Raw genomic sequence first — 19312 nt, 5'->3', positions numbered from 1 at the left:
AGCTTCCCATTCTGGTCCCAATATTTTTGCACCAGGCAGGCTGAGAGCTGCAGGTCTGGCTCAGGACATGGTGGTGGGTATAAATGTGGGATGAATTTTAGGTGGTGAGGAAGTGGTTTGGACATCCCCTGTCAGGGAAAATGTGATCAGAGGACCAGAGGGAGAAGCCCTGGTAGGTTTCCTCGGTCGCTGAAGCTGGACAGGTGAGGATTGGGAGTGGCTGTGCTTTAGAAACGTGTGGAGATGTCCTGGGGCAGGAGGTCCTGTCCTAGCTCAGGTGATGTGGCTGGGAAATGTTTTGGGAATGCAGAATCCCAGAATGGGTCAGGCTGGAAGAGACCACAGTGGGGTCACCTGGTGCCACCTCCCTGCTCCAGCAGGGCCATCCCAGGGCACAGGCACAGGATTGTGTCCAGATGGCTCTGGAATATCTCCAGTGAAGGAGACTCCACACACTCTCTCTGGATGATCTATTCCAGTGCTCAGAAAGAAGTTCTTCCTCATGTTCTGGTGGAACTTCCTGGGCATCAGTTCCTGCCCATTCCTCCTGTCCCATTGCTGGGAACACCAAGCAGAGCCTGGCCCCTGCTCAGAGCCCTCCCTGCAGACACAGACAAGGATAAGGTCCCCTCTCAGTTGTCTTTTCTCGAGGCTGAACAGCCCCAGCTCCTTCAGTATTTTCTTATCAGAGATGCTCCAGTCCCCAAATCATCCTTATCACCATTCACTGACCCCATTCCAGGAGCTCCATGTCTCTCCTGTACTGAAGAGCCCAGAACTGGCCACAGCACTCAAGATGTGCCTCAACTCCTCATTAGGGCTGAGGAGATTTACACATGAATTTGGAATTGAGCATCTGAGTTTAGGGCGATTGATATAAAAAAGTATAGTAGCAAACTCTTGGTGTGAAATTATTTGGGTTTTGTTTTTTGGGGTTTTTTGGGGGTTTTATTGGGTTTTTTTAGGAATTAAAGGACTTATGGATGGTGTTTGGTTTTGGTGAAATTAATATTATTGGGAGTGTGGAAATGGTATGGAGGGAAAATTTATTTCCTTCTCTGTAGGACATGTAAGAGAGAGGGTTGAGACTAGGGAGGTGAAATGTGGGACATAAATAAAGCATAGTAAGACTGGTTTTTTGGGGACAGAAAGGGTTCTGTCTGTGTAATGAGAGGTCCAAAAGATGCTTTTCTGTTTAGAAGAGTATGGACTCTGTGGATGAGCCATGTTTGAAGCAGGACTTGTTTGTGAAGTTGTATTTAAATCCTGGGTGAATAAACCCAAAATCATCTTGTCCCACCTGAATGGAGTTTCCATATGGAAAAGAAAGAGATGCCAGGAGACAACTTGTGGGATCCATAAACATCTGTCTTGGAAGCCAAAAGCTGTGCCATTGCCTCTGCCAGTGATGCTACCAAAGCAAAACACATAGAGCAGGAGTTGGCTAAATATTGGATTTCTTTGCATATTGCTTCACTGTTAGTGGAGTTTGCATAATCTTCAACACCCATTCTAAATACCAATGCATTTGCATTGCACAGTTTAAATAATTGATTTTTACAGTGCACTATTTATTAACATCAGTGTGGAGCTTTATGAAGTCTTTTTATAATGCCTAAAAAGTGTATTTCTGACAAACTTGGTGTCCCCAGTGCTGTTGTTTTGAAACTTTGTCTTCATATTCTCCATCAAAAAAAACAGTGTTAATCAAACCTTCCTCCACTTTGGTCTATGAACTTTATGGTGACATTTCCTTCATTTATAACCTGGGATGAAATTGGGGATCAGGGTAACAAATGTGTTTTCTGAGCTGCTTCCTCCTGAACCCCACATTCCTGTGCATTAAGCCACTGTGTCCCTGCACAAATATCCAGGGGCTCTGGATATTTGTCTGCTGCTTCTTAAAGCTGACTTTCTCAGAGATGATAAACCACCTGGCTTTGCTCTTTGGACTGCAGAAGAATTGCTTGGTCATTGCCTTTCTGTTTAGATTTCCTGCTAGTCCAAGGGTGGACATTTTTCACGGCTGTATGAGACAGCCTGTTTGCTCCACGCTGACAACTCCAGGGGCACAATTGCTGCTAATGCCTTTTCCTTCTCACTTAAATCCTGATGGAGGAACCGGGTTTGGGCACATCCCTTAATTTAAGCATACACACAGGAGCATTTGTGTTTTAATGCCCCTAACTAGAAATACACAAATAACCACAGCCAGCTGAAAAGTGTCTCAAGCTGTTTGTTTGCCTTTGATTTCTTGCTCACTTCACAAAATAACAAAACTCATCGCAGTCGTTTGAGTGAAATGGATTCATTTTTCAATTAAAATTGCCTGGGTTTAAGCAATGTTGGGGTTTTTGGTGGTTTGTTGTTTTTTTGGTTTTTTTAATGAAACATGTATTTTCTGGGATGAAAATGCCTACATCTCAGAAATTGATGTGATTTGTTCCTTTTTTTGCAGATGTTTGCTCTGCATGCTCTCGCCACTGAAAAAATTTGGTGGCAAAAAACCACATGAACCAGCAAAAGCAACCTTAAAAATGGAAATAAAACTTAAAAAATCTACCTCTCTCTTTACCAAAAATTTTCATCCTCCAAGTACTGGCTCTTTTATTAACAGTGGTTCCATTGTGATTTCTCAAGGAGAGCTGGAGCAATCATTCATTCACATCAGTAAAGAACTCTTCATCTTTGCTTTTCACAGTGCCCTGTCGAGTATTGAATGCATGTTAAATGCTAAAACCAAGAGAGGGAGTGTGGAAAGTATAATAGACTCCATTAATCTGCAGTGCCATTAATCTCCTGTCCATTTGTCTTTCCTACATACGTGCCTGTGTGTGTGTGTGTGTGCAGGGCACCTCCTGGCACATTTGTGCACCCTCAAAGCAATCTCTGTGGTTTTATGCTGAAAGACACAAGCTAATCTACAGGAGCATAAATTATGAGTAAACTTGTTTCAAAGTCATCATTTTTATCTTCATGAAGTCCTTGGGATTTGTTATATTTTGGATTTTGGGTCTGTAGCTCCCAGCCCGTGTTCTGCAATGGGCAAATTGTTAAGAGGGAGTTCGCATTTGTTGGAGTCCACACTCAAACAGATTTGAGGATGAAACTAAGACAACATCCATATCTCTGCCATTCCAGGGCAGGGGGATTTTTCATCACAGAGTCTTTGAATGGTTTGGGTTGGAAGGGACCATAAAGATTATATTGTTCCAACGCCCCTGCAGTGAAACTTCCACCAGTTTCTAAAACTCTTTTTACAGTATATAATTTTTTTCTCTCTTTTTCTGGACTACAAGCAGGACTCAGGAAGTCTTTAGTTCTCCCCTCCAAGTTGACTTAACTCCATCTACAGAGCCCTAAAAGCAGCGACCCTGAGCTTTCCCACACAGAATCGAAATCACCAAATCATAGAATGTCTTGGGCTGGAAGCAACCCTAAAAATCATCGAGTCCCAACCCTGAAAAACCTGGAAAGGCAGCTCCAATCCAAGCTTCAGCAAGGAGCTGCAGCAAATCACAGGAAGGAAGGCGTGATAACAGCTCTGTAGGTTGAGTGTTGCTCAGCTGCTTTCGGTGATTGCTGCAGGCACCGCCGGCTCTGCCGCTGGGAATTACGGCAGGAACACATCCCCGCATCCCTGTGACCTCTCTGTGGCAGATGTTGAGCTCCTGTCCCCTGGTTAATGCAGGAATGTGAAAGGCAGGACAGAATTAGAGAGCACTGGCAAAGCAATCAGAGCGGTCACAGCCTTGGTGCCGTTTATCTCGGGGCGCTAAAAGGATTTTCGGGGCAATTCTGGAAATCTGGGTGAATATTTAGAGCTCACGGAGGGCAGCTGAGGTTCTTGGGCTGGGAAGGGAGGGATCTGTTTGCTTTCTGCAGAAATCTGGTGCAGGAGGATGGTTCACCTCAGCACAAGCAAAGTTGCAAGAATAGGCAAAAAGAAATAAGTAGTTTATCAGCACCTGGAGGGGAAAAAAAAATTTAAAAAATATAACTATCATGATCAGTAGGCATCAGGGTTCGTCAAAATGAAAATTATGACAAATTAAATTAATTTCTGCCTCTCATAAGCTAAGAGGCTTACTGCATAATGAGGGAGAGGGAGGTGTGATATATTTCAAGTACTAGCAGGGCGGTTACAAAGGATTCAAGGGGCTCTCTCATTAGGAAAGAAAGTGGAACTTTTAAAAATAAAACTTCCTTGGGAATAGTATGGGTGGGAGAAAGAGAAACAATGTGAGAGGTGACTAATGGCAGTGACATTGTTGAGCTGCTTCCCATGGGGTCCTTTTTGAGAGCTGTCAGCAATGACTTGACAGATGGAGTCTGAGGCGGTGCTGAGCTAATCTGTAGGTGATGCAGGGTTAAGGGGGTGTCTCATAAACTGTTTGGCAGATAATTTCATTGAAAAGCACAAATCTGAATTGCTGGTAGTGGTTAATGAGTAACTAGCTGCCTGCAGCTGGTCAAATCCTGCAGGGGAGCCAGCATTCTCCTTATTTCAGTAATAACTGCTTCTTTATTTATGATTATTTAATTTTAAGAAGCCATGATAGAAAAGGTATTTAAAAATAGGTATTGAAAGAGCCATGAAAAATTTTGCTAAGGTTTGCACTTCTGTGATGAAATTTGTGAGGGCTGCTGACAGAAATTCCTGTGTTTTAATGCAGAACCACTGAACAGCAGAACTGCAAACCATGTTCCTCTCTTGGGATGGTATTTCACCCGTGTCAGGGGGGTTTGAAATACCTCCCCTCCTTTTCCCACACAGCCACAGACCATCCCCTAAGCTCCTGTAAGAAAAATAGTGCCACGTCTCCTAATACTTTCAAGTGACAGGTAAATTGGAAATCCATGATGCTTTTATTTTAGAATATTGTATGGCTTGAAATCTGGAAGTAGCAGTCCATATTTCTCCTGACTTTTACTCTGCTGGATGATTTACACCTATGTGAAAGGGTTTGCTGACAGATCAGAATTAGAGCTCTTATTTTGCTCTGTTGTAAACTATTCCTCAACATGCACAATTAGGTCTTGAAAAAGAAAAAGTGGGGGGGGGGGGAAATGGCTGAGAAAGTCAGTTTGGAACCAGAATAAGTAGATTTAACTGTTCTTCCTTTGATGACTGTAACAACACAGTAAATACACTTTAGGGCTTGGTGAAAATTAGTGCAACACCTTAGGCCAGGTTGGATGGGGTCCCGAGGAACCTGATCTAATGGGTTTGGCCTCTGAGGTTGCTTTCAACCCAAACCATCCTGTGAGACTGTGATGCTGTGATTCTAAAAAATAACCTTTCCTCCTAGTTCGTCTTCCTGCTTTGTTTACATCTGCAATAAATGCTTAGAGGTGAGAGATGCCCCCTGAATTCATCATGCAGAAACAGAGCCACGAGTCTTGGATAGGGAAGATGTGTGCTGATGTCTTTATAAACAATTCCATGGGTGAGGGGATGGGTGTTAATGTCTTTGAAATGGGTCATAATGTCTCTGTTAACTTCAAGGATTGCTACAGAACCCGGACACTAACTCCTGAAACAAGTGGGTCTGCACAAGCCTGAGTTTCTGAACTTTGGGGTAAAATGCCAGGTTCAAGGGGGAATATGGGGTAGGTGGTTTGGGAAGGCTGCACCTTCCTGGTACCTCAGGCAATGGGGAAAGGAGGAGTGAAACATGTGGCTGGCAGTTTGAGATGAAAGGAGTCTGTGCTCTCCAAAATCCCAGAGAGAGAAAACCCCATGCGTGTGCCCTGGTGGACTCTCCCTTCACTCAAATGAATTTGCTGAACTCCTCTGTCAGCTTTTCACAGTGTGATTTTCCATACATCTTGGCATTTCTGTGGTTCTGTAAAGTGCAGTGATCTAAGGCAGAAAACATTTCCATCCTATAGATGAGTGTTTCAGATTCCTCATGATGAGAAGAGGAGAGGCAGACACTGATCTCACTGGTGACCAGTGACAGGACCCAAGGGAATGGGAATGGCTGGAGCTGTGTCAGGGGAGGCTTAGGTTGGATATCAGGAAAAGGTTCTTCCCCCAAAATGTCATTGAGCACTGAACAGGCTCCCCAAGGACTGGTCATGGCCCCAAGGCTGCCAGAGCTCAAGGAGCATTTGACCAATTCCCTCAGGGTCGGGGTGGGATTGTTGGGATTGTCCTGTGCAGGGCCAGGAGCTGGGCTGGGATGACCCTCGTGGTCCTTTCCAGGTCAGGATATTCTCTGGTTCTGGTGTAGGATCATCCTGGCTGTGTAGGGTGCACCATAAGGCTGGGTCATCTCTCCAGTGAGGATTCTCTGCATCATTTTGGAGGTGCTGTTGAAGGTTCAGACAAAGTTTGTTAGAGAAGCTCCCACTGAGTCATGAGATGCAGAGAGGATCCCTTTGCTTTCTAAACTCCTCAGAGAGGAGCCTGGGGGCAGCTGGATTCAGGCTTATCCCTGGACTTTGTCAACAGTCTAAGTTTTACAACTTTGTCCCTCAGATTTTAATGGTGGCAAATCAGATATATGTCTATGAAAATGGATTATTCCTTATGATAAATGATTAAAACAAAATAACTCAATCAGATTTATTTACTACGCAGCATGAAAGCTAAAAACAACTTACGGTATCAGACAGGATAGTGCACTAAATCAAAGCAATATTGAAGAAATTATGTTAAAGCTACAAAAAGAAACAATTATTAGAGATTGATGTAACTCACCCAGGCCAATAACTGAAGGCAAATCTTTTTCACTCAGCCTTGAGGGACGTCCTTGGGGCACATCCCTTTACCCAAAGGATGAATGTCCACACACACTCCAAAGAGGAGTAGGTTAGAAAATGTATGAATAAATGTTTTCATATGTATGAAAACTGGACTAAACTTTTGTAGTTTAGAGGGGCTGACTGCCAGTCACGTGCCTCCAGGTCAGCTTAGCAGCTCACCTGCCAAATCTCTGCCTCACTCTCAGGGTGTTGATTTGAGGCTGGTGTGGCAGATGGGTTTTAATACAATTCAACACCAAAAACCCAGCACATGGTGCTCCTCTCAGCTCACCACTAATAGCTTGAAAAATAGGGCATTTTTTGAGGGTTTTGACCACATTCCAGGGCAGAACTTCATGTTACAGGTGCCCCCCCCCACCTCCACAAACCACAAAGAATCTCTGTTGGATTTTCGCTGTAGTTAAACATCTTTATTAGGTGGAGGAAAGGAAATAGGATCCTTAGGATCCATTGCTGTCCCTATGGGCACTGCATGAAGTCTTATCTACATGTATTTGTGGTTTGGTGGGTCCTATCAGTTCCCACAGCCACCAGTCCTTCACAGAATCCATCTGTATGACAGGAAGGAGATGTCCTGTGGTGCCAATCTCCCTCTGCATATTTGATGCTCCCTTTTGCATCTCTGTCTCCAGCAGCAATGGAATAAGTGTAAATGCAGCTGCTCAACTTACTTCTGCTTAAGCCACAGATCCTGCAGCTCAGGGCTCTACTCAAAGCCCTCTGATTTTTACCTCTTTTTGGATAAGAAAACTGCAGTAAATATTATAGAAGCTTGTGAAAAAGACAGGTTTTGAGTTATGCTGAGCTATCTGGTTTAATTCTTGCCAATCCTACTTGACCACTCTTAAGTGCAAAAACGACTCCATTGCCGTGCAGCTGCCCTGTGCTAAAAGAAGGGATTCTGAATCTAATGGTGTTCAAACCACTACAGCAAAGGTATCTTTGATCTGTACCCAAAAAAACACATTATTGCTCTTCCATTAGGGATCAGATGAAAACAAAATAAGCTGGATCTTGTTTTATGAGTGGAAATGGCATTTCCTGCTGGAGCTGGAAAATGAAGCTCTATGGGATTATTATAAGTATGGTCAGGCACGGTGAGGCAGGGAGAACTCCCTCCCTCGCTGGTGTTTGCTGTTGCACTTGGGGTCTGATTATTTTTCCACTGGCTTGCCCATTCATCAAGTGTCTCAAAGAAGCAGCAGAGGCAGAAGTTCAGCTCTTTCCCGGCGTTCCCTGCGGATGGAGGGGAGCAGCCGCCGCCGCATCTGCCTCTCCGCAGAGCTCCTTTTAAAACTGGATAAATAAATTAGAGAGATGATCGCTCAAAGAACAAACTGTGAGCAGCTGGGGATCGGGGATTCACTGGACCATGCTCCTCCAGCAGAGGAAACAGCAGCCACAGGGAACTCGTAGGCAGCAGTTTGGCATCCCCTGGATTATTTAGTGCTTTGTCTTTGCAGCGTTTGTGCACGCAGAGATGCCCAGCAAGGGATGTTACCCCTCCTAAGAGATGCCCTCTCCGGTGCTCACCCTGCCAGGGTTTGTTTGCAGAGCAGAGCTGTAGGCAGGCAAATCTTTTACTGTAGATTTTAGGTACTTGGCAGCTCCACAGATGGAGTATTAACTTGCTGTTGTGTGGAGGATTCTTTTGAGAAGGAAACTTTATTCATGAGAGACACCCCTTTAATTAACTTCCACACTTCCATGGGGAGCAGAATATAAAGACAGATAATAATACTAATAATGCTGTTAATACTACTAATAAAAACAACAACAAAAGCAACAACAACAGCAACATGCCTTGTTACCATTACAAATTAAAATAAAATACTGCAGGAGGCAGTGTTTTGAGACGGCTTTTTTTTTTAAATTAAGATCTTAATAGCATTTAATGTAAATTAAATATAATCATTGTCTGATTCGTGAGCACATCTCTGAGACTGAAGAATGAGAAGTTAATTGTGCTGACAACATAGTGGGAAGTGCCAAAATCAAGCACAGGCATGGTGGTTAAAGTGCATTTTGAATTAAGAGGTGGAAGGCAGAACTTTTATTTTTTTGTACTACTGCTCCCACTTATTTTTTCAGCAGAGTAAAGTTCGTGCCCAACATGAATTTATTACATAAGATATCTAACATAAAATTTACATTACAATGCAAATTAAGAAGGCTTTATTTAACTTTAGAGATTGGGAAGGATCAGATGCAAGAGCCTAACAAGCCATTTTACTTTGGGGATGGGGAATTAGTGGTATGTAAATCTCTGAGTTATTCCGTGGGCAGATAATTTAGTGAGGTCTGCAAAATGGATGTCAACTCTGGCATCTTGCTTTCCGTTAAGAGGAATTAGGTATGGAAATCTGAGATTTGAATCTGCTGCTTGTAGAATTCATGCATTTGGTGGCAAGATATACTTGATTAAGAGATTGGGGATCAGGCTGACTGTGCACTCCTCAGTGTTAGCAATGTGACAGGATTCAATTCCCAGCTCCCTCTCTCGCAATGGCACTGAGGAATACCTGCCTGTGATAGATATGACCTCTTCCATCTCAAATTAAAAGTGATGTAATTGCTCAGCTGGTGTGGCGAGTCCTGGGATCATCAGTAAATGAAGTTCATTTTGATGAAGTAACACAGAAATTGTATCTTAATTTAAATAAACAGAGCTAATAGCTTCCTTCCATTTGGTTTTGTCTAAATATGGGATTATTTCTCCTTCTTGCATAGTGCCATAGGAGCCCATGCCTTCTGTGTGAGCGTTCAACCATTGACGCATGTCGGAATTCCTGTTCTGCAACTAAGAGATGTTGTCTTTATGTGTACTAAGCTTTCACTTGCAGATACCTTATATGAACTCAAGTGTAATTTTATTTACTGGGAGGATGGGGAGACCCGGGTACAGGATTCCCAGAGAAGCTGTGGCTGCCCCATCCCTGGAAGAGTTCAAGGCCAGGTTGGATGGGGCTTGGAGCAACTTGGTCCACTGGAAGGTGTCCCTGCCCATGGCAGGGGGGTGGAAATTGATGATCTTGGAGGTCCTTTCCATCCCAGGCCATCCTATGGTTCCATGATCCTGGACAGCTTTCCCAGCTGAGCTGTTTGCACAAAAATATTGAAGTGGGGAAAAAAACTGCTGAACTTTGGATCAAGACCTCAACAAGAGAGTTTTTGATGTTTTTGTCGTTAAGATTGTGTTTGGTTTGGTGACTGGCCTTGGTCTTCAAAGGAGGTGCTGTAAGAGCTCTCCATCTGAACTGACAGAGAAAAAGGAAGGAGCTGGAGAGATAAGCCATGGGTCTTCAGGACTGAAGGACCATGAATAGACATTTTGACATTTTTTAATCAAAGAACTTCCATTCACTTCAAATCTCACTACTCAAAAAAAAAAAAAGCACTGACAAATGAGACTTTGATACAACTGTGGCTCATGCTCATGTGTGTCCTCAAAGGGAGAAAAAACATCATTTTCTCCAGGTCTTTTCCAGGTATTTCTTGAGGTTTTGAGTGAAACCTCATGGAAAACCACTTCTTTCTGACTGAAAGGATATGAAGCGCTCTCTGGAGAAGCTTAGAAACTGAGAGTGCTCTGTTGACCTTAGAAAGCTTGAGAACTACAGGACTGAGCTAATAAATACCTTTGGGAAGCATTTATGTCTCTTCCCATTCATTTGTGTAGTCCCAAAGAGCAAGGCCAGCAACCAGTGCTTACAAAGAATAATGGTACTGGAATTTGGGGTGTAAAAGGGAGGGACACCCATGACTGGAGGGGTGACTGGTTTGGCTCCATTCCTGCCTGTTTCAGTGCTGGTGAAGCAGCTCTGCACCTTCACATGCCCAGTGCTTTCCTGGAGATACTGTGTCATTAGGGGGCAGATGGCCAGGGTAAGTAAATTTGTCCTGCTCCATTTCAGATTTCCCTCTTGAGAACAATATTTTTCCTGGACAAGCCATCAGGCAACTCCCCAGTCCTGTCTCCTTTGGCTGTACAACCCTTCTTTGAAAATTTGGAGTACCAACCACCTGTGATGGCCTTGTTCCCTGTCCACGCCCCTGTTTTCACCCCATCACTCCCCTTTGAATGGTTCACAGGCATTGTCTTTGTGCTGACAGCAGGGAGAATATTTTGGGCAGCTCCTTCCCAGTATTTCCTTCTGGCTTCCATTGCTGGTCAAGACCCAGGACTCCTGCAGCCCTCCTGAGCCTCCTCGTGCTGCTGTTGTTGTGTTGTCTCAATTGCTCTGCAGCTTGATAGATTTCTCCAAGTGTCTCATTATGCAATTAATTTCAATTGCAATTCCCATCATCTCTTCTCTTCTGCAGGCATGCCACCCAGCAGGAGACTAATAAAACCATCACGACTAGCACCAAAGCCATCAAGCAGCTGTCTGAGGTTGTCAGAGGCTCATCCAGGGTATGTGTCGCTCAAGATGCAGTTGGGGGAGAATGATGGGTTTTGTGGAAGGAGGAATAATGAAAATAAGAGGTGGCAGTGGGTGCTTTAAAGCTGTTAAGCTCTGTGTCTTGCTATAACTTCCTTTCCTCTCAAACAAGTGTAGTTTTCACTTACAAATGACCCAGGGGAAAGCAGCTGCAGACACCAGTTCTTCTCCCAAAACTAGATCATGTAGAATTGGAAATCAAGAATTCAGCAAAAAAGCCTTTGGCTAGTTCATATCTATCTCAGGGTTTCAGTTTGGGTGAAAATATTGCAGAAATCATCTGGCTTCACATGAGTTTGGCATTGGTTAAAGACTCAGTTGTGGGGTGCAGGTGAGTTTGGGAGTGTGTTAAGTGTCTGGAAAGGCCAAAGTCATGGAATATATCTGGATATGACACTGATTCAGTGCAAAGGCAACTTTGGGGGTAGATAAATACAGGCTGTGGCCAGATCAGAGCAGGATTTTAAATTAGAATTTACTCCACTCTGAATTCTGAAGTTTACTGAAGAAAATCCCATCTGTTTTGTGTGCAGACTGGGCTGTCATCTCAGACTGGGCTGTTCAACTCAGTATCAGTGTCACAGGGTAGGAATGATCCCCATCCTATTGTCCCCAGTGCAAAGAATGGACAAACAGAAGGTTTTTGACCTCCCAGAAATGATTTTATACCCCAGATGTTGCTGCTGACTTGGCCCATGATGTGCATCATGGGCAAGAACACAAGAAAAATGTGGGGACCAGATTCCAGCTAGTTTGAGAATTAAAGGAGAATTTTCACCCACATAACATTCTGAAATGAAAATAAGGACAATTCTACTTGATTTCTGATACACTCTTGCTTCCAGCATCCATATGGTTTCTGAGTCAGGAACTTTCCTGAGTTCATGTTTTATTCTCACTCACTACCTGCCATTTTCCAAAGTCCTGTATTACTTCAACTCTGTTCTCACTGCCCTTCCACCTAGAAATAAGACTGCCCTAAACACACAACTCATCTCTGACCAAGTGGTTTTTACAGCCTGGATTTATGGCAGTTGCCAGCAGGCAGTTGAGATAAGGATTTAAAACTTGGATCACCCGAGGCCACCTTGGTAACCTGTGAAGGACCATGTGCAATTCAGCCTGCCTAAAAAAAAAAATCAGTGGGTGATGGTCTACTCCAGAGGATGGGGAGGGAAGCCTGGAATGACTGTTTGCACATGTAGACATCAAGATTAATACAAGAATAATTTTTAACATATTGCTTTGACTAATGGTGGATGGCAAGGGCTGGTTTTTTTTTTTTTTTTTTTTTTGTTTTCTTGCATAATTACATCTGAGCTTGATGAAACAGAAGATGCTGCCTTGGAGATATGGGGATCTGGACTTTTTTTTCTTCTTTTTTTGTGCTGATCTCCAGGCTCTGTTTTGTGACATAAATTGGGTCCAAAGGGGAATCAGGGAAGGTCACATTAAACTCAATTACAATACCACACAAGAATGTCATTATTTGGCCTTGAAGCCCATGGGGACTCTCAGGAGAAGAGGTTTTACTGTCACGGGGAGAAAAATGGAAAATTGAAGGGAAAATATTTAAGAGCTAAGGAATAGACAGAAATAATTTCAGTAATATGAGGAATAAACTTGCTCCTCTCTATTAAATTGTAAAATAATGTTTTTCTGCTCACTGGTCAATTATTTTAACTTTTTTTTTTTAATTCTTCTTTTTAACAGTAGAGTTTTAGTAATTAAACCTACAAATTTTGACAGAAAGCCTGTAGCCATCATCCCTTACACAGAAGAAATTGTTCTGGTGGATATTGGCTGCTGGTCAGTAAGTCCCTCATGGGAATCTGGGTAGCACTGCAAACTCTCCTCCCATAAAATTACCCACAGCATGAAAAGCCTTACAGAGCTTTATAGTTAGTCCTCACCAATCCATTTTTCTGTGGATTGCTTTGCATGCACACACAGGAAAAAAAAAAAAAAAAGACTTTTTTCCCTCTTTCTTCCTTATTTTCTACCAGTAACACACTGCCAACGAGATGCAATATGGAATTTTCTCTGACTTCCCATAAATCTCCAAGTGCTGCTGGAGATATTGGAGTCAGGATGCCCAGCTGAGCAAATTGATAGTATTGCAGGAGCAAAGATGCTGCTCTAAGTGGATCAGTGTGCCACAAGGCAGGAGACTGATGGAAAATGGCTCTTTTAGGGCTTCATTCCAAACTAACCTCAAAGGATGTAAATAGAGAGGTAGAGCTGGAATTCCATTTTTTGGTAGGGTGAGTGCTGGAGCATAAGATCTGCTCTCCAGGGTGACAATCTTATTTTGCATGTGGAACCAACATAAGGTTTATGGACCTTTATCTGTAGGATGGGAATAATGACACTTGCCCTGCTCTAAAAATGGTTTTAAATCTTTAGATGAACTGGGATATTCTTCTGTCTGTGAAAAAACTACCATTAAAATTAAAAAATGTTTATGCCATCCTTTAAAAATCTGCTTGTGTAATCCCAAGCAATTTTCTGAAACAGCTGAAATGGCTGGAAAGTGAACATTTCTGCTCAGTAGCTTCAGCGTAGCTTGGGTTTTGCTTTCCACTTGTTTTTTAAGGTGACATTCCCCTTCCTTGCAGCATTCCCCTCTGTAAAATCTGGACATGTGAGCTCCTGCATATGTGAAATCTGAAATCCAGGATGTAGATCAGTTCCAGGACAACTGTTTTGGTTTGGTCATTCCTGCTGAGAGCAGAGATTTGGAAGCATGTTGGATACTTACATCAGGCTGTGCTCTTCCTTCCAAGAACAGAGGCTCTAGCACTAGGGGTTTTTTTAAGTACTAGGGTTTGTTTTTTTTTTTAAACATAGATTAAAACCTTGCTGGAGCAAGCTCCAGCCATAAAGGCAGTGACATCTGGGTTCATGGTTTGGAAAACATGAAGATAAGTTGGTTTCTCACAGTCAGACCAAGGAGATGGGATGTTGTGGCTGTTTGACTTTTCATGTCCAGTAAATTTCCCAGATGAGGTGATCAACTCTATCATGACTTATCCTGTGGAAAAATAACTTTTTATAGAAAGATCCCTTCAGGTATTTTCTCCAGTGCTATCTTGAATATCCAAAGTGGCATTTTATTTTTTTTTTATTTAACCTGGCCTGAGAGACCAAGGCATCACATTTCCTAAAGTAAAATCCTTTTGCATCCTGGCAGCCCTGGTGTGACTGATTCTTTTAGGATACTATTGGTACCCACCTTATTTATTTGGTGTCTCCCACCAGGACGATTTCCCATTGTCACAGACAGAGCCTACTACAGGATTTATCTCTGACAGACCTGCTAATGAGCCTTTTTTTTTCCCAATACAGCAAGAAAGGCTTCAGCTGGACAGGCTGAAGAACCAACTGTCTGATGCCATCCAGAGATACGGAGCTGTGCAGAAAGTGAGTGTCCCTCCTGCTTCCCCTGCCCCATCTGGGAATCTGGGAATGTGTTAAGTGTAATTCCTCAGAGCCTGGAGCATCCCCACAGGGCTGCTAATGAATGGTTTCCTCCCTCTTTCATTGTTTCCTCTCTCTTTCAAGAAATCATAGAATTAAGGTTGGAAAAAACTGTTAAGATCATCAGATCCAACCATGCACCTGAGCCATGTCCCTAAGGGCCGCATCCACACATTTATTGAACATTTGCAGGGATGGCGTCTCCACCACTTCCCTGGACAGCCTGTTCCAGTGCTTGACAAGCTTTTCCCTGCAGAAATAATCCCAAATATCCGATCTAAACCTCCCCTGGGGCAGCTTGAGGCCATTTCCTCTTGTCCTGTCCCTTGTTCCCTGGGAATGGACCTTGACCCTCACCTGCATCCTCCTCTCAGGGAGTTGTGGAGCCTGAGGTCTCCCTTGAGCCTCCTTTTCTCCAGGCTGAGCCCCCCCAGCTCCCTCAGCTGCTGCTCCTCAGATCTGTGCTCCAGCCTCCTCCCCAGCTCCATTCTCTCCTCCAGCCCCTCAATGCCCTTCTCCCTGTGAGTGGCCCAAAGCTGACCCCAGGATTTGAGGTGTGGCCTTCCCAGTGCTGAGTTCAGGGGGAAGGATTTCCCTTGCCATTACATTATTTAACCATTAAATTATTTTGGTGTGCCTCCACTCTCAGGGAAGAGGGGATTGCACAGTTCACCTTTTCTGATTGCAGAAAATGTGCAGGCAGCACTGATAATTCAAATGTTACCCCAGCTTCTGGCTCTGCTTTGCTCTTTGGCTGAGCCAGAAAGTTTCCAGGCACGTCTTGTGGCTGGGATCTGTTGGAATGTTATGGAACATTTTTCCAACAGGGATCTGTCACCAAGATCAAGCTGTTTAATAAAACAAACAAAGCCTGAACTCCAGTTCCTTCATTTGCTTCTTGCTCACCCTCTTTACCCTGGGGAGGCTCTGCTGATGAGCAGATTTGTTTTGCTTTTAAACACTGTAGTAATGACTTGAATTTAGCATCCCCAAACTGCCTCCCTCCCTGGCAGTGCAAGTTAGGAGATATATCTGGATTAATGAAAATACAACCTGGACAAACTCTGGTGGCTTTGGTATATCACTTTAATGAGTCTGATGCATGCCTGCAACAATGGGAAGGATATATTGTAATTATAGAGGTGTAATGAAATTTGGCTGGCAACATGCACTTAATAATGTGTCTCTATTAGAAACACTCTGGACTGATTGATTTCCCAGCACTTGCTGCCTGTGCCTTAAAAAATAAATAAATAAATAGGTGTACATAAAATTGCAGTTCAACAGCGTGTCTGTTGTGTAATAGAATTGCATCATCTCTAGTGCTGCCTCATATTTTACATTATTTACCTGTTCTATTCAAGAAACTGAGAGTGGGGTCTTTAAATAAAATTATTTTATATGTTAAATGAGAAGTTGGTATTATTTGGGTCAAGAGCTCCACCCCCATATGCACACACACACATCTTTTTATGCTTTTTTTCCCCCCCCTAATGTTCATGAGTACAGTCCATGTGAACTGTACAGGATTGGATTTCTTTTATTTTAAAAACTGTCATCAATTCAGAAGTGCCAAAATTAACCACTGCAGTTTGTGAATGCCCGGCTGCCTCAGGAAAACAATCTGAGTGATAAATTGCTACTTATCCACGTCCTGGCTGTCATTCCCTAAATGCCTGTTTCAGTTTTGATAACCTTGTCATTCTGGAAGCTTTGAAGACTTTTAATGCCTGCAAGACTGAAGTTTTCAATGCTTTTATACTGCCTTGTTTTTTCTAAAAAGTAAGAGCTTTCTCTATGTCGTTTTCTTTAGAAAGTAGAAGAAAATAGCTTCATATGACTCTTTCCCTAAATATTTGGACTCTTCTCAGCCATTTTCCTTCTGATTTTTTTTTCTTTACCTTTTAACAGAAAATAGCAGAGAAATCCAAATCTTTGCTTCCTACTGGACAGAGAAGCACCAAACAGGTGAGCTCATGTGTGTTTGGAAGTAAGTACAGTGCTAAAAAAAAGCTGTTTTCTAACCCCACTAATGATGCTGAAGAGCTTGGAGCTCCTCCACTGCCTACATTGAAGCCAGTGAGGTGATTTTCCAATAGAGATGTGTGATGTCTTTGGAGGTGGAAGATAACAGGACTCAGGAAAATAAGACTTATGTAAGACCTGTTTAATTATTCTCTGCTTTTCTGTCCTTGTGGGGCTGTTTTTCCATTCTTGAGGGGAGTTTTGTCTGCTATGAAATATATCAAAAAGCAGTCCTACACCCCCTTTTCCTGGAAGCTGGGCCTGTAGGTGTGGTGAAATCACATTCCAAGGACAATTTCATAGAAGAAATTAAGAGTTTTCATCCAACCTGTCCCCAGTTTTAAGAGGGATTAGGTATTCTGCTTTCTTTGGCTACATTGTACTGTGGTTAACCACTATATACATATGCAAATTGAGCATTTTTCTTCTTTTTTAGCCAATGTTAGGAAATTTTTCAATGAATAAATACTATATAGAAGCAGAGTAGATGTATTTATTCTGATTTGTGTATACATATTTTTATATACTCTGATTACTCCATATATGATGCACGTATTTAATTTATATGTAGATGTGAATATATAAAAAATATAATTAGGTGCATGTGCACCCATCAACATATGCAAATTATTAAGACTATAAAGATATTTGAGTGTAAGCGTATATGTATATTTACAGAAAAATGTGTAGTCTTTCATAAATGGTAATGCAAAATACTATAGATTCAATATCTGTATGTGTGTGTAAGTTTAAGAAATCTCCACAGATTTCCAAGAGAGTTTGGATGCCAGGGGATCCTTTGGCTGAAGTAAGGGTCCAACAGAGATTAGGCTGGCCTCTTAATTCTTACATGCTAAAAACCTTGTAGGGGTTTGCAGATGAAAGTGTTCCACCAAAACCCAGAACTCTATGTCTAATTTCAGTGATTATTTCTGATATTTTTGATACTTTTTATCATTTAAGGGACAGTCAGCAGGTTTTCTGCTTTCCTAATGACTTTTCTCTCCCTACCTTGTGCCACCTGGTTTCCTACAACTTCCTTAATGCATATAAGAAATAGTTGTACTTTGTAACTTTGAATTTTTGATTCTCTGTAAAAAAGAGTGAAGTGGTGCCACTGAAAACCCCATCATTAGTGCAGATCAATGGACCAAAGCTTTAATATTAACTAAGTTTCAAGCAATTACAATTCTGCCTTAGACCTTGCTGCTTAGTCGGTGTCGGTGTCAGTGAAATGAAATTTAGGTACCAAAGAAAGGGCTGGTGAATTCCTTTATCCAGAGTGAGGGTTCCCACTGCTACCTGTGGAGAGATTGTGCACAGATGTTGCTTTTCAGCTCTGTGTTTATAAAAATTAACAGTTTGGTTTTGTCCACCAGCTGGTGATCTGTGTTGAGCAGGGGCATAAATAACACATCTTGTAACCGTGGTCAAATCCTACATGCATTAAATATTTATTGGGTCATTTTGTGCAAATTAACTTTGATTTGTTTTCATACCATCTGTATTGCATCACTTCTTGGGTTTTTAACCAATTTTGGTTTGACTGCTGTTGGTGGAGTGGGTTTCAGCGAAGGGAGTAGCTCTGTCCTTGCCTGGACTACCATGGCCATTAGGACTAGGGACACTGCTGGCCATTAACCAGTGCAAATAGAATGAAAAATGCTAATTACTGCCAGTTGTTGGCATTGGGAGCAAGCCTGGATGAAACCAGCTTTTTTGGTGTGTTGAAATTGCTTGATGACTCCAAAACCAACTTTCTTTGGAAGCAAACAGAGTTTTAATATGGGGAAAAAAATAGGATGCCAGACAAAAATTACTCAGATCTTTATGTAAGTAATGGTGGGGTTGGAGCAAAAGGAGGCTGGAGGAAGAATGGGACAGAGACAACCCCCTTTGCCCTAAACCAGGTAGGAATCCAACCACTGGGAGGTTGTAGCAAGATCAGTTTGGTGGGGGTCAGGCAGAATCAGCAGAAATTGGGTTAAACTGGATCAGCTCAGGTTGTTTCTCCTTGTAGCTGTTGCTTGCAGGTGAAGTGGTTTTGGTGCATTATGAAAAAGGAGGTTGTAGCATGTCCTGGCTGGGAGGGTTCTGACTCAGAAAAAGGCTTGATCACACCCAAGAGCAAATCTTTTTCATGCAGTGACATTTGCTTGGGCTGGGGACACACAAGCCTTCATGCAAAAAAGGGATGAAAATTAATTCACATCTGCTTCAGCTTCCCTGTATGTCTGCAGCTTCACACATCTTCTCTTCTTCCTCCCTCAAGTACAGAAAGGAGAAAAATTAAAGGTATAAAACCTGCTGAAGGCAATGTGGTGCTGTGGATAGTTTTAACTTATTATTATTATTTTTCCAGCAGCAGATTGGCCAGGACATACAGATTTATGGTTCCCACAGGAACTGTAACCTGACCACTATGTGAATATATTAAGGCATTAAAGTTAACACCCTATAGAGTAATGCAAAATACTACATATGTTCAGGAGAGCTGATTTATGGGCCTTGTGAAGCTGCACAGTGACTTGGTGCAGATCCAGCCTTGATTCAAACACTGCCTGCCTGCAGGGCTTTGTTCTCTTTTATTT

At 42.6% G+C, this 19312-nt stretch overlaps 1 protein-coding gene across 4 annotated transcripts in view; it reads left to right on the top strand.

Annotated features, from left to right (window-relative positions):
* Positions 1-19312, top strand: part of TSNARE1 (t-SNARE domain containing 1) — a 460905-nt gene that overhangs the window by 196695 nt on the left and 244898 nt on the right. For all 4 annotated transcript variants that reach the window (XM_066566893.1, XM_066566868.1, XM_066566875.1 and 1 more), the window contains exons 7-9: positions 11098-11188; positions 14565-14639; positions 16608-16664. In XM_066566893.1, the coding sequence (XP_066422990.1) occupies positions 11098-11188; positions 14565-14639; positions 16608-16664 (223 nt within the window). The remainder of the gene's footprint in view (positions 1-11097; positions 11189-14564; positions 14640-16607; positions 16665-19312) is intronic.

The sequence above is a fragment of the Molothrus aeneus genome, chromosome 1, assembly GCF_037042795.1.
Source record: "Molothrus aeneus isolate 106 chromosome 1, BPBGC_Maene_1.0, whole genome shotgun sequence".
NCBI classification, from domain to species: Eukaryota; Metazoa; Chordata; class Aves; order Passeriformes; family Icteridae; genus Molothrus; species Molothrus aeneus.
The sequence above is the reverse complement of the archived record's forward strand: the minus strand, read 5'-3'. Positions and strand labels throughout refer to the sequence as shown.